At 40.8% G+C, this 15,703-nt stretch overlaps 1 protein-coding gene across 1 annotated transcript in view; it reads right to left on the reverse strand.

Moving 5' to 3' along the window:
• Positions 1 to 15,703, reverse strand: part of DPYD (dihydropyrimidine dehydrogenase) — a gene marked incomplete at both ends in the record, with an annotated part of 117,121 nt that overhangs the window by 43,190 nt on the left and 58,228 nt on the right. Inside the window, 3 exons of the mRNA XM_010017593.1 lie at positions 4,043 to 4,253; positions 5,882 to 6,051; positions 9,390 to 9,497. Of these exons, the coding sequence (XP_010015895.1) occupies positions 4,043 to 4,253; positions 5,882 to 6,051; positions 9,390 to 9,497 (489 nt within the window). The remainder of the gene's footprint in view (positions 1 to 4,042; positions 4,254 to 5,881; positions 6,052 to 9,389; positions 9,498 to 15,703) is intronic.

The raw sequence follows: 15,703 nt of genomic DNA on the forward strand, positions 1-15,703 counted from the left end.
CCCGAGAAATGTTTCTCAAACTATAGAAATAAATATTAATTAGGAGTGGTTTAAATAATAACATTGTAAGCTTCTTGGGCAGATTTCTCTTTCCTGCATGTTGAACTATACTGGGGGGGAAGCAGTTAGTAAGCTGCCTGGGGTTTGTTGCTGCAGTTCCCCAGCGAGATGAAAGTTGCACTGAAAGTAAAAGCAAAATATCTCAAAGTTGTGATTGCCAGAACTATAAAATAGGATTTTGCCCTTCACTTACAATGCAATAGCTGCTTATTACCAAACATTTCATAAACCAGATTTCTTCTCACAAATACCTTGCTATGGGGTTTTTTGCAAAGGCTGTGTTTGGAGTTTGCTCAGGAATTTTTGCATTCTCCTTTTGTCTCTCTCCAGGAAAACAAAATAAGACATTAACATGCTAAAATTTAGTGTTCTGATACATGGAAATACCTTCTCTTTACTGCTGTCCACTAAATAGAAAGCTTAACTAAACTTACATTGTCTCCCATCCTGCCTTAGTCCCCTGTGCTGCACTGCAGGTTATAATGCATGTTGGACTAATGTGCTATTTCCCAGAATTTCTCCATGGTTCTCTTCAGAAAGTCCAGGTTCTTCTCAGAAATCGAGGAAAAGAAATCAGAACAAGGACAATTGTGCAGACCAAACAAATGGTTCCCTTTTGCTTGTCAGAACAAAAGAGGTAAGAAAGTGGCTATTCAAAGTTTAGCCTTTAAAACCAACTGGACTGGTGTTATGAAGGATGTTGAGGCTGTACACAGAATTACGTTTGTATATTGACCGAGTAGCTGCAATTTGGAATGGTGACAGAAGATATTTCACTAAATCACTAATATGTCAGAGGCCTCCAAAACAACAAAGCAAAACAGCAGGAACATGAGGAAAGGGACAAAATTCTTCCAGAGGTCTTTGTTGATATAGGTCAGTAGTGATGCCCCGAAGGCTTTGGTAAGCTATACAGTCAAAACAAAGCAGCTTGTGCTTGAAATACCTGGGGTTTTTTCCCAACAAGAAGCAAAACGTATTTATTACTCCATCTGCAGTAGTTTGATTTGAACACTTTGTTGAGGATTTTTTTGCTGCTTTCAGTGAAGTGGTAATGTTCTTAAAATAGTCTGGAGCCAACTCTCCTGTTCTGTCTATTAGCAACTTCCTGAGCATAAAACAGGCTTAAGAGTCCATCTTTTTAAATTAATGATGCATTTCTATGATCCCCAGTGGGAGGGTGAATACCTACGAGAATTCTTGCTTAAAATCACAACCAGCATCTTATTTCTACGTAACAAAAGAGGCTAAATACCTACTGTGAGCACGTGGAAGCTCAGATGCAAATGTAGTAGTTACCGCACAAGAATCGGAAACATCTTGTTGAGGACAACAAAAAGCTTTCTAACCTATGAGCTATTTCTGCTTAGAACTAAAGTCACCCACACGCTTTGAAACACAAGCATCAAGGCTGCCCAGAACAGTTTGCTGAATGAACTGGGGCTAAGTCTGATTTTAATCCCTCTGGTTCTTTCTTCTTGTATCAGTAGCATCAACATTTAACAATAACAAATAGGACAGATAGATGTGATAGAGCTTTTTCTGCGAGCAACAATTAACAGATGTATTGAACCTGCATCTCAGTCATCCGGTCATAGAATGGTTTGTGTTGGAAAGGAATTTAAGATCATTCAGTTCCAACCCCCTGTCACAGGCAGGGACACCACGCACTAAACCATGTCACCCAACACTCTCGTCCAACCTGGCCCTGAGTACTGCCAGTCATAGAATAATTCAGGCTAGAAGGGCCCTCTAGAGGTCACCTAATCCATCCCCTTCTTCAAAGTTAAGTCAAGTTCACCATCAGATCAGTCTGGTCACTGCATTGCCCAGTTTTGAGCACCTCCAGCATTTTCATCTCCATCTTTTGATGGAGAATAGCCCCATCTCTTGAATACAAACTATAACAAAGGGCTTCCTTTTTTAAACCCAACACTAAGAACAAAAGATGATTTGGGATTTCCTTTTTGTTTTGTTTCGGTGGGGTGCTTTGTTGGGGGGGTTTTGTGGTCCTCCCCTCCCCCCCCCCAATTTCTTTTCGTTACCTATGCTGAGGTAACCTGGAGATTTGGTTGTAATCCAGCTCAATGGCAAAAAGCAAATTTAACTTTCATTAAGACAGCTTAGCCCAAAAATAGATTTAAAAGCAGCCGAAACGGTATGCTCAAAATACACAACTGATTCCCTCAAGTCCTAATTCCTTTTCATTTTCATAACATCCCAAACAAATGCCTTGCAGTTTTGCTTGTAAAGAGATTGCTATTGTAATAGCAGTGCCACCAAAAGTGCACTGTGAAACTGAGGTGTATTGCTTCCCCCCCCAGGTAAATAACTCTCTTCTTTCATTAGCAGCATGATTTTGTTCCCCTCCCATTTTAGGTTCCTATTTAAAAACCTCACAACCACCAGTTTAGGCAGTGAAGGCTAACTAGGAGCTACAAGACTTGGCACAGTATTATGGTTAAGCAACACACTAAGTTCAACCTTTTAGATGAAGCAGGTTTTAATGTGGGAGAAAACAGAATCACTCCTTTATCGTAGGGTCTGTGAATCACAATAAAACCTACTAATGGCATAGACTAAGATTTCATTTACCAATTTGATTTTGTTCTAGGGTACAGTTGCTGTCTATGTAACAGTCTAGGCTGCGTGAACCTATCCCAATAGTAACACACACAAGATAGGAATGGTCCTGGAATTGACTTCACGTGTCCTCAAGGAATTAGGTTGATCCTTCCTTTTTACGACAGGAGAGAGTTTAGACTCATGGTTGTATGATGGTTTATCTTTGTATAAACTGGACTAGTGAACAGACAGCACTGAGTAGCTCATTCCGATTCAGACTCTGCTTAGATGATTTGAGATTTATGATTTCCTTGATTGAAAAGATTCACAAACCCACATTATGCTAAGGAATGTTGAAATTCCATTAACCCTGGCAGAACCAACATCTGATTATGATCTTTTCTGGTGACATGCACTCTGAGGCACTTGCCAAGTCCTCTGTCAGAGCATTTATACCCAAAAGACCATGACAACATGTCATGGGTTAATTGGCTGGCATGACTGTGCCCTGGAGAGGTAGGCACACGGAGCCCTAAGCCTTTCAGAACTCACTAAGCTTGATGAGCATCTCCAGGCTGAAGATCTATTCATTTTATCAATGTCTTCTGCTGAGCCAGTGAGGTTTTTTTTACTTCCAAGGCACATTTGATGCATTTGCCTGAACTCTTTCAATCTAACCCAGTGTCAGAGAACAGCCTGCGCTCCCCTCAGTTCCCATGTTCTTAGTTCCCACGTACTCACGCTCCTCAGCTCTTTTTCTGCTACACCCAGGCAATTCCTGCAGTCTTCAAAATGCCACCTTCATGCCGATTGCTAGATCTTTAATATGGAACTATACCTGTTAATTTTTAAGACAAAGCTTATGAGGTGCAACTAAATAATGAGACAAGCCAAGACAAGCACGGGTGAATTTAATGAATACTGTATGTATGAGAGAAGCCACAGTTCTCTTGTGTATGCACAAGAAATGAGTGATACCCAGACCAGCTGAACCAGAATAATGAATCGATTTTAATTCTTACTTAATTTAATAGGTAAAAAGAAGGTGCCAGAGATCAGATCAGTTCAGTTTAAAGTTACAGTATAATGAGTTTCTCTAAAGTTAATTAGTGAGACCAGAAGAAATCCCCAAGAGTATTCTCTGAAATCCCACTTTCAGAGAGGAAAGCAAAATACACTGAACAACTGCACCTCTAATCTGAATTCCTGCTCTGTGCAGTGATATACAGAAAACTCCTTTGTTATCAGGCCCTCAAGTTCTGTTCTTAAGAGGCAAACCTAAAAGACAAAGAAATTGCTGTGAAGATGACCTGCAGTCTTCTTCCGGAAGACTCATTTCACAACACTGTCACAGGACAGGAAAAGGCTGTAGCTAAAACAACAATTAGCGTTTCCAGAATGCATTAGTCAGGGTTACCTTTGTAGTCACTTAAAACGGAGCCAAAGGCACTGATCACCACGTCAGCTTTCAGACGGACAACCTGATCCTTATCTTCTTTCCAGTTTCCATCATTGTCTTGTTCAGTTCGAACAAACTCCATGGCAACAATTCGTCCACCTCTAAGGACAACTTTGTGAGGGGAGAGGAAAGGCAGAAATTCACACTTCTCTTCTTTGGCAAGTTCCATCTGTAGAGTAGAAGAATAGAATATATACCTTGAACCAAAAACCAACCCAAACCCAGCAACATACCATAAACCATAAGGTATCTTAACTCAAGATGCTAGCGCACATCCTCCTGCAGCAGAAGGTATCTGTGTACAGTCACCTTAATACCAACTTCAGAGCCTCCTGTACTGCTGGATCAGGCAGTTCTAGACAGTGGCAGTAGGTAAGTTTGCAATGCAAATATTTCTCCACTATATTTCCTTATTGTTCCTGTTCCTGTGAATATGTGTAACTCCTCTGAAGGCAAAAGAGTTCCCTCGTGTAACAATCTGTGTCTTTTACAAAGAGGCCTCATGTTAATTAAGTCCATGCCCCGATTAGTGTTTACTCTGATTTTAAGATGTCATGAAAGGTCGACTACTCTGTGCAAAGAAGTTTTCTGAGTGACAATCCAAACTTCAGATCTTCTGAATCTCTGCTGTGTAAAACTGCTGAAGCCAAGCAGCATTTTGTCTTAGCAAACTCTTCGGGATTTGATTATCTGTGTTCACAGCTGCTTTGAACACGTCACCTCCAAGCTGACATCATTCTAGCATGGCTGTTACCAGCTGAAGCTCCTTTCATCTCACTTTTTGTCGAGGCCACTGCATGACTGGATGAGTACGAACATTGACAACTTTGAGGAGTTTACCCATGCTGCTAACAAAGATTTGGGGTCAGAATGAAAGCTGATTCCTGAGTAGCTGAATAGCACACGAGTCTGGCAGTGGCTTCAGGAATCTCATTGTGTCTGGAATTCTTAAAGAAAGTGCAACAGGAGGAAATTATGCATCAAGAAACACCCTATTACTTTTGTTGCACCTCCATTCCCCTCCTATGAGACCTGCATGATGCCCACCTTCTTGAAGCACATAACCAAACTACCATAAACCTCATTATACAGATCCATACCCTAAAGTATGCAAAAGTGCAAAGTGCACGAAGTAAATGGCAATGGAAAAAGATGACCAAAAAGTGAAAATCTATCTGAAAAACCCCCTCCTGTAGCACAGAGATCCTGAGGAAGCAGAGTCGGTTTCCAAATGTACAGATGTCCTGATAAATGCTGACGTGCAAAGGCGACCTAGAAAATCAAACTGAACGCTGGAACCTGTGACGAATGACACTGCTCTATTGCCACCGACAGTTATTCAAAGCCAAAATCACTGTAAGTAATCTCCTCCCAAGGTTTTATAGGCATCAAAGGCAACGTCACAATCCCGGAGGTTCATTAGGGAGCAGCCAAGAAGCACCATCCCAGCGTCTAACCATGACTTGAAGAGTCATGTACGAGACTCCAATGACGATTTGATTTCTGGTGTGCTCCCAAGATTAGAAAACTTTCCTGTGTTTTCTAATTTACAAGGCCGTTTTCCCCTGTATGCAAATGCATCTCTCTGATGTTACAGGGAACAGGTACAACAGAGGAAAATCACTTATACAGAGAGCAACTAAAGTGAGCCTCAGATCTTTAACAAGCATTTATACATGTGAAGAGTATTTTTATGAAGAAAACCTTTAGTAGATGTCTTGACTTGTAGAACGCTTTCAGGTCCTGTAGAACTAACAACCAATATGCCCTCTCATAAATGCTATTACCCAGTTTTACCTCCTCTGGGACAGCCCTGATATTAGTGAATCCCTTCCTGAAGACCACAAACACACGACGAGCTCCACAGCGTAAAGCAGATGTTGCACAGTCAAAAGCAGTGTCTCCTGCCCCAAGTACAATCACAGTTCCATGTATTGATGGCAATGGAGAGTGACAGGCACACATCCCTGAAAGATGAAAGGAAAACCCCATTTTCAAGTAGAGAAACCATTTCTGCATGACAGCTGAGAAGGTCCTTGTACTCAAAGCAGTGTAAAATTGCATCTTACAGTTTCCAAGCATGGAGTGGCACTATCAAATTATTCTGCTTCACTGAAGGACAGTTATATTCCCATTTTTAAGATATGCTCATATACGTAATTTCATAGTCAGTACTCTAAAGCAGCTGCACCTTTCTATCTGGAAAGAATTCAAATGACAACACGTTGGTAGGATTGTGGGTCCTGTCAGGTTGAGATTAGCATCGTGAGATCTTTTTATTTAAGGAGTAAGTTTCTCTCTGCTCAGATTCATTATCCTCCCGGCCACAAAACCCAGCAACACCTTTTAGCAGGTTATAGAGAAGAATGCTTGTCATTTTTCAAAAGATGGCCAGTTCTTGCTAGTTTTGTGTAATAGTTTATCAAAGTTACTCCCCTCAGTTAGTTTTCTACAAGGCACTAACACTGGTCTGGCGGTGACATGATTCTCAGAGGCTGTTCTCTACAGCAGCTGAACATCAGGCAATTCCTTCATCTTCCACCGGGAGAAAACACCTCATCTACAGTGGCTTTCTACAAACGAGTTTCACAAAGTTACCTGGAGAGAATGCCAACATGATGTGTTTGTCACCTACACCTTGTGTTTGATGATTCAATTATACAAGAAACACGTAAGTAAAACTGAACTCTGCGTGTTCCTTGTATGAGGCTCAACTTCATCACAAGTTTAAATTTGATTAGGCACATTATGGCAACTTAACAAATAATGTCATAAATGATATAAAGCTGTATTTTCCATGAGCTTGTGCTGATTTCAGTCAGGAGGTGCTTGCTGCAGTGTAACTCCAGCATCCTGCTCTAGCAGCAGCAGATTTTCACAAGCAATTGTAAAGAAAACCAAGTATCAGCCAATGAAACAATGCTTTTAACCTAGACATAGAAACAGAGTGAGAAACAGCATCCTAATGCATACATTATCTCTCCATTTGTGGAATGCTTAATGTGTGGCAAATGCTCTCACTTCCTCCCCAAAAAAAACCCCCCGATGTATTTGGCACTGCATTTCCTATTTACTAAATAGGTTTCTTACTCTTCACTTCTCTCTAAACTTTTCTCATTTATGTTTCAACAAACTTAATCCTTCAAAACTGTGCATTGAGCAGTGGAAAAAGCCCAAGTGCAGCAGGGGAATGGCAGCTCAGAGTGCCTTTACAGGACTAGTCTAGAATGGATCAATCACAACAAGGGGAACAAAGAACGCTCCCAAGGTAAGTTCACATCTCTGTAACTGTACTTTTCCTTTTGGAGGAAACTATATTCAGCACTTAATAAGCATGCAGACTATGTACTTTACTATGAATAAGTCTATTATGTCTATTATTTAGAGAACTGTCATAGTAAAATAAAAAGGACGTGTGTTTTATTTTTAAATCCCATGCTTTAGAGAGCAAGAGGTGGCTGCAGCTACAGACAGACACGAGGAAAATTAAGCAAAAGAGACCATGTTAATTAACAGACAACACCAAAGAGCTATCTATTACTGTCACTCAGAAAAGGTTAGTTCTTCAAAGTTCATCTTTTTTTTCATTGTAGACTTCATACATAAAAAATATCACCCCATATCCTGGCAAATCCAGAGTACTACTTTGCAACGCTTTCAAAGATGCAGATCACAGGATATAGATCCTCATGCAGGCGGGTGACTTACAGTAGATAAGTGCTACGTGTCCACACAGAATTCTATAAAGTATTTTTAGTCAAATTCACAGAATCAACAACAAAAAGAAACCCAAAACCTACCCATTTCAGCTCACTTTTAGCTTAAGACGAAATGAATAAGCATTTGATCAAAGCAGCAGAGAGATGGGACAGATGGCGCAGAGAATTTCCCTTCCTAAATATTTTGCATAAAATGGGGTAATAAACTTTACTTTTATATGCAGAATAATTTGCTGCAGAAGATACATTCTTCAACACATTGTGTATGGAAAGCCTACTAAAAAAGCAGGCAACCCGAGTTGATCATAGACTCTTAGAACAAACTAGGTTGGAAAAGACCTTTAAGATCATCAGGTCCAAATCTTTGATGCTAAAAGAAGTTTCTGAATGCTAAGAAGAAGATCAGTTTGTACATGAAAAAGGTACAAACTGATAAGAGAGGTGTATGTGGGGTTAAAGATGTGATCGTATGTACACCACCACATACAGCAGGATATACTGCGGATAACTACATGGAATTTCTTGCTTTTCCATCAACACGTTGGGGAACTTAGACCACGAGGGAATGTGGCACAGAAATCACAAGCCCCATCTCATACATCCACCTGGGGCTTAATTTCACGCTGCAGGCCCCTGAAAGCAGTTATACTTGGGGAACAAATGCAGCCATCTCCGTGCTCAAAACAAAGATGTAAAAGCATAAAGCAAGACTGCATTTGGTGCCTATGAAGCAAGTGCTGTCTTATTAACTACTGTTGTCCTGAGTCTTAGACTCTAAGTTCTTTTGGTAAGGAAGATGTTTGGTAAAACATGCAGAGCACGTAATTTGGGATCAAGGCAAATCATTTATCAACAGTATAGAAAGCAGCTGCTTAAATGGGTCACCAACACCTTCTTTAATATCAGATTTTTTCCAAGCCAATCTTATATATATATTATTTATATCAAGATAATTTATACAAGCTTATGACATCATTGGAATAGAATTCAAAATAACAAAAATAACTTATTAGGGGTAATGATTTGCCATATGTTTAGATTTTTATAGATCACTGTTTTACAGTCTCTAGGACTGGGTTTCCTGCAGCCTCCTGCTAGAGATACTGGTACGTTCTGGTGCAGACAAGTGGCCTGTGTGGTGGTGAGGAACTGGCTGACCACCCAGAGGAAAGAGGCAAGCAGCTTCCAAACTGGTGACCTGTCACCAGTGGGGTCCCCCAGGGATCAGTATGGGGCTCAACCCATATTGAAGGTGGAGACTCCCTTTTTACAGGGGATTGCATGGAAAAGACAAGGGGCGATGGGCACAAGTTACTCCTGGGGAGATTCTGGTTGGACATCTAGTCTAGGTCATGATTTGCCAAGAAAAGTTGGACAAGATGATCCCTTAGGTCCCTTCCAACTTGGTGTTCTGATTGTCTGATGATTTTCCTGACCACACACAAGAGAAAACCCCGCCCCAGAACTACTCACTGGGAGGTGCTTCATAATTGGATATGGTGCTGTGTAACCAACTGTCTATTCTGGTGTTTCAATAGCTGCTAATGACTTACTGACCATGACTACAACAAAAACATATCACACACCTGGTTTACTTGCCATTGCTACCAAAGGTAGGAAGTCTTTAGATGTGTAGAATCCATGATCCATTCTCAGTCCTTGGAATATGCTCTCTCTGTTTGGCTCTGGCAAACCTAAAATAGATATTTTAAGGCATATGAGAACTACAAGGGAAACGTCAATGACCAACATGTATATGTCACATTATTTACACACTCTGAAAAATGTCCTCAAAACAAGCTCTTTTACAAACCCTTAGATGTCTCTAAAAGAACATCACAAATGACTGCAGCTTATGTTTGTAGCCTGTAGCTGGCATAACTGGTGATCTTTTAGAAGTACTGGCACTTGAAAATAAGATTGGTGGATAACCTGGATCATATAACACCTACCAAAGCCAATGCAGAGGGAAGGGTTAAAGAGGACACAGTGCAAAAGCAGGGAAGCTACTGCAGAAGAGAAGACTCTTGTATTGTTTTACCTGCACACACATTTAACTCTCACTGCTGTGAAATGGGTTTGTTTCCTTTGTTTTGAGGCAGTTTTCAATACAGCTAAGTCTGCAGATAATACAATAAGAGCCAGTTGAACCAATGAGGAGAGAAGGACAAATGGCAATGCTATAGACCTGTCTGATCCGTGACTATTTGTACGCATCATTTTTTGGCATTCTTGACTGTTTTCCCTAAAGCCTGAAGTCCTTATTGGCTGACATTCATTTATAGTTATTAATAGCACACGTGTATACAGAAGGCCTAGGACAGACACAGGGATATGCTTCACAACCAATAACAGCAACAAATACCTTTCAATTAAAAGAAAGCAGCAAAAAGCATCTTCCAGTTCTTACAGAGTATCTGCTTGTTCCTGAACATTTAGACAGCACAAAATGCCAGCCTACCTGACACAGAAGCTAAAACACTCTTTTCATGCAAATGTAATGATCTATCAGGGTGTTTTCAACCTCCATATTTACCTCTGAAGCCCCAGAATGTTATCAAGGTATGCTAATGAATAATCACATATTGAAATAGAGGAAACATCAACAATTGCTCTAAGAAAACACACTAGAACCGGGGAGTCCCCAGAGCAAGAAGCAGAACTGGAGCGTGCAAAGCAATCTGTGCTCCTTCCATGCTCGGGAGCAGATGTCAGCAAACTGGTCTTTCTCCTCTGCGACATCCTGGTCTGGAAAACCTCAGCAACACCACTTCAGTGTCAACAATAAAGCAGGATTGCACTTTGAGGAGTCCTGCTCCAAGCAGGGACATAAACCTTCCCTGCTTTTTATATACTGGCCTTTTTATATTACTGAAGCAGCAGAAGTCTGTTCTTATTACAGCAGAAGATCAGGGCTCGGTCATAAGAAAGCTCAGGATTTTTTTGAGCCACCTGATATGAGGGAGGTTTTTTAAACCTCTAGATCCCTGAATGAAGTTGCTATAACACAAGAAGGGAATCAAAAGGTGTATTTTAACAGTTTCAGTGAAAAACTGAAACCATCCTCTCAGTGAATTCAAAAGGCAAAAAGCAAATAACACAACTCAGAAAGTTTTGCATTTCAAGAACCTTGCTATGCTGAGCACTTCCTTGAGCTCTATTTATGTATTAGAAAATCACGACCTGCTTGCTGAACACCTGACTTTCAAACACCACTGATCTATAGCTGGATATTGAGTAAAATAAGGTTAGCAAATACTAGCACGTACTGAACTCTGAGACCTTTGAATGCTGTCCTTCCTGGGTAGACTGCAATATCAGCTAATGAAGAATGAATAATGGATATCTTAAGAGGCTGCCAGAAATACTTACTGCTATTGGAAGTACAATATGTAAAATGCCCTCAAGAAATCCTTTTTAAAACTGCATAGGTTTTTCTCTGTGTACATATTGCAAAACATCTATGGCAAGAGAAGTACCTTGGAGAAAAATGCTCTCGGTGACTGCGTACGGGCAGACAACAGAGTAATGCAACTATTTCTATTGAGGGACCTGTAAATCAACATGTTTTAGTGACATAGGTTAGTGTGGCCTTGGCAGTGCTGGGCAAGAGTTGGACTTGATGGTCTTCAAGGTCTTTTCCAACCTGGCTGATTCTATGATCTACGATTCAGAAACCTCAGATACTTCTAGGAGAAAGCCTCGCGTCATTAGTGAGCCATGCAGCCTGCATTAAAGAGAATTCCCTTTCTCCTTAACAATTATTCCCATTCAGAAAAAAGGAGAAACCCTCACAAATAATGAAAATTATTCCATCTTTAACAGCATCAGTAATTTAGCTCCTGTATGAAGAATGAGTAAGTTAAGGGAATGTTGCAGTGTTCATGGTTCAGGTTCATCACTCGAACAGTGTCACTGAAATCAAAGGACTTGGACTGTGAATGCATTGGACTCGGTAATGTTTAGCCTGGCTGATACGACCAAACAAATGTCTAAGATGTAGTTAGTATGAACGACACTTTCTGTTATTTATTTTACTATTTTTATTTTGCTGAAAATTCCATGAGCACCGTTTCTGCACTGCTGACACGTGAAGGAAATGCAGGGGGGTTTCTCAGACCTCTAAAAAACCTGGCAGTTACAAACTCTTTGCTAAGCATCTGCTGGAAGTTGTTCCTTTTGTTGTTCGGTGTTTGCCGTTACAACAGTTGTATTTAACTTTGTTAAAATAAGAGGGGTTTGAGTACACCTTAAAGCTAAGGAAGAGGCAGATGGAGAAAAAGATCACGAGCTGGCAAGAGCCACTTCAGCGACACACCATTTCATACTGAACGGCCACCCCACAGAAGTCTGGGTTACAGACAGTTCAAATATTGACAAACAGGCAACAGCCTCTCAGGAGAGAGAAGATTTAACAAAAAAGCAGCTGTAGAGGAAAAATATTGTTTTGAGCAAGAGGATTTAAAGGAGAGACACAATTATAACCCCCTGTCATCTATGAAAGACACAATTTAGGTCAAAATAATGAACCAAAGGAAATACCCTTTGAAGAGAAATCAGAGAGATCCTTTAGCAAAAGGGAATTCACAGTCTAGTACAAAATAGCCAGGAGCCACCCAAGAAAAGCTGCTTAGGAAAAGATGAGGACTTGCCCCTAGGTTTTCGGCTGCAGCCAGCGGGAGGCAGTTCTCTGCTCTCCGAATCCGCCTGCAAGCCAGCTCAAAGGTTGTTCTTTATTACTTGGGATTTCTTGTCCTGAAAAAACAATCTTTCAGTATTCTGGGTCTCCTGTCTTTAAATAACCTGTGTCGAAGTGTGGTGCTAACCATCATTTCCTGCACCTGCACTGAAGAACAGCTCTTCTAAGGGTAACCGAGAGGAGGCAGCCAAGAAAAACAATCCCACTGGTGGTGTTGGGATAGGCTCTGCGCACCCATACAGAAGCAGAGGGCTCTGCTGGGCCCCCAGCCTTCTGCCACCAAAGCCCTGGACTTCCTGAAGCTTCAGTCCCTTTTAACTGATGCCAGGGAACAAGCTTCTGAAGCAACTGCTATCCAAACCACGCAACGAAGCCTCATGGGCTGTGTAAAACAGCATTTACTAAGAATAGGGACAGTAGAAACATTGTGAAAATAACAGCTTGCATGACAGATCTAGTTCAGCTTTGCAAAAGCTAATCCAGACAGTTCCAATTTGGGTCAGGTATAGCACAGAAAGCAATTCATCTTTATTCCTGACCCTATGGTTTGCTAGGCCCTGCCTTTCACCTCCAGATGCTCCAGCTATCTCTTAGGCAGCATCACGACTCTCAGGATGAAGCTCTCTTTTCGTCTTTCCTTCATATGATCCCTCAGCCCCTTCTCCAGTGGGCATCAGTCTCTCCACTGTCTGACATAGCATATCGTTTCCAAAGTCTAGGTCTCCTGTCTTTATATAACCCGTGCCAAAATCTAGTGATCACAAGCATCTCCTTGACCTGCACTATAGCGCTATAGCAGTGGCTTTGGAAAACACAGACTTTAACATCCCATTTTTATATCCTTCATATATACACATACAAATACATACCTGTATATATATATATATTAATATTAGAAACCTCTGCTTCCTAACAAGATCTTGGACTCTCTGTTTTCACAATACTGATGCCTGGTATTTTTCTTAACCGGCAGTGTTAAGTCCATCATCTCCATTTAAAGAGATGGAATTGAGATACTCTCACAATTCCCTAGTCCAGATCAAATGTGAATCACTAAACAAGTAGAGTCAATTTGTCAGATGTGCAAGGCAATAATACAACAACGATGCACACAACGTGTAAGGGATTGGCATGCAGAGCAATGCCCCTCGTCCATTTGGTTCCTGCACCAAATATATCAAGGCACATCAACACATCAATCAGCTAAATTGGAAAAGGAAATAACTTCTGCTGCTATTACTGTAACTATTAGACTGGTCTGGAAAGGAAAACCAAAGTGGGAGTGGAGGCACAGCATGAGAGGCACAATCTCTCTCTGATTTTGCTCAAATCCCTTCTCCCCAGAAGCAGGAACACCTTCTGAACCTGAACTCCTTCTCTGAATTCCTTGAGTCTCACTTATTTGGGCAGATGTGCATTTTCAAATGAGCTTCTCAGCCACTGTTAACAACTGCCGTACAAAAGAAGCCCTCATCCTTGGTAAGGGTCAAATACAGTTTTCACTGACAACAGATCTCCAGACCAAAGAAACACATGAAGCTGAAGTTGAAGTGTAAATAGAGAGCAGCCTACAGGGACAGGACGTCGTAGAGCATCGTGAGGTTTTCTGCTTCTCCTTACATCAAATGCTGAAAAGTTCAGCTTGCTTCATGTTTAATTATGATAATAGCACATGTTGGAAAATCTTCAGCTGAACCAGGTAAACAAATGAAGAGCTATGATCAGTCAAGCACTGAAGAGGGCTCTTTGCGTTCTCTTTACTGTTGCTATCCTGACAGAAGCGAGTGTTCAAGATGAGAAGTGGCCGAATTGTGTTCACCAAGCCCTTACTTTCAGGTAACCAGGTAAATTCAGGCTGGTGAATACAACCTGTGTTTGAATATATCAAGAACTGGGGGTTTTAAGAGCCAAGACACTCTACCTTGACCTTTTTTATAAGGAATCTTTCGACTCTGTACCAAAATGACACTACATTTATAAATGTATCCAATTGGAATTCAAAAGAAAATTGGATTCACTGGCTTTGCACATGCCTTTTTCTGCCTTTTAAAACTACCAAACCAAACCCAACATCCAACTCCATCCACCCACTTCTGGGACTTTTGGAAAGTTTATATGTGTTCCATGTCATATAAATCCGGAGCATGAGTTAGAAATGTAGAGAGGAGGGAGGGTTTTCCACCTTTTGCAACATCCATGAAAACCTGCTCAGATTTCAGAGTTAAGCAAGATTTTAAGCGATCAAATTTACAGGGAGAACTTTTATTCTGCTCTTGCCAGCCCCCACAACTGGGATCTGCCAAGGAAGAGGAGACCAGGAGATCCTACGACCAGGAGGAAAGCCTTGAACTGTCAGAAAAGACTGAGAATGAGAAGAAAAATGCATGAATTTCATAAGAAATTGGATTGTATTTATTTATATGGGTTTGGTTTTGTCCTTGAGAACATGTGCTAAAGCAGATACAGAGCTGAGATCATTGCTCTCTGAGGGTAAATTCCTAAATCCTCCACTTCCCTTCTGAAAGGCTCCTTTTGAATTAACAGGAAAGCACCTGTGTTGTCCCATCTCCCTGCTCCCTCATGCACCAAGTGTTACAACCTGCTCCTTGTGTTCCCGGATAGAAATGTTTCAGATAACAACTGGAAGGTAACACTTCCAATAGCATTTCACACTCACCTAGAGGCTTTCAGCTACAGGTAGCATATGGTCAGTGTGCCTACAAAGGTGCATTGCAGAGAAGAAAGAACACAGTGTAAATACCAAGTGCAAAAGCATCCCTAAATATATCTGAATACTCTGTTCTTCTTCAACAATTTGAGGTCTGGGGAAATGGAGATAGAAATACTCGTATTTAAAGCAGTTTTTGCTTATGTCAAACAATCCATAAATTGTATAAATTGGACCACGAGTTATAAATACGTTATTTTCTTGAAAGAGAACATTGAAACAGTAGATTCTTATAACTGTCAAATTTAGGTTTCCCTAGACATGACAGAGCCTGTTTGTATGCAGTGGCATAGGCTCTAGCTATTTGTTTATTTGAAGTCACATTCATTCCTATCAATATTGATAACATTGCTGTCCATGGATCAATATTACACAACAATTTAGATATGAATGATCCTGAAATGCATTATCCACATAAGCTGTGCCACACACCTGATTATATTAAACACACCATTGCAATTCATCCTGTGGCA

This window comes from Nestor notabilis, unplaced genomic scaffold, assembly GCF_000696875.1.
Source record: "Nestor notabilis isolate BGI_N333 unplaced genomic scaffold, ASM69687v1 scaffold2887, whole genome shotgun sequence".
In the NCBI taxonomy this organism is placed as follows: domain Eukaryota; kingdom Metazoa; phylum Chordata; class Aves; order Psittaciformes; family Psittacidae; genus Nestor; species Nestor notabilis.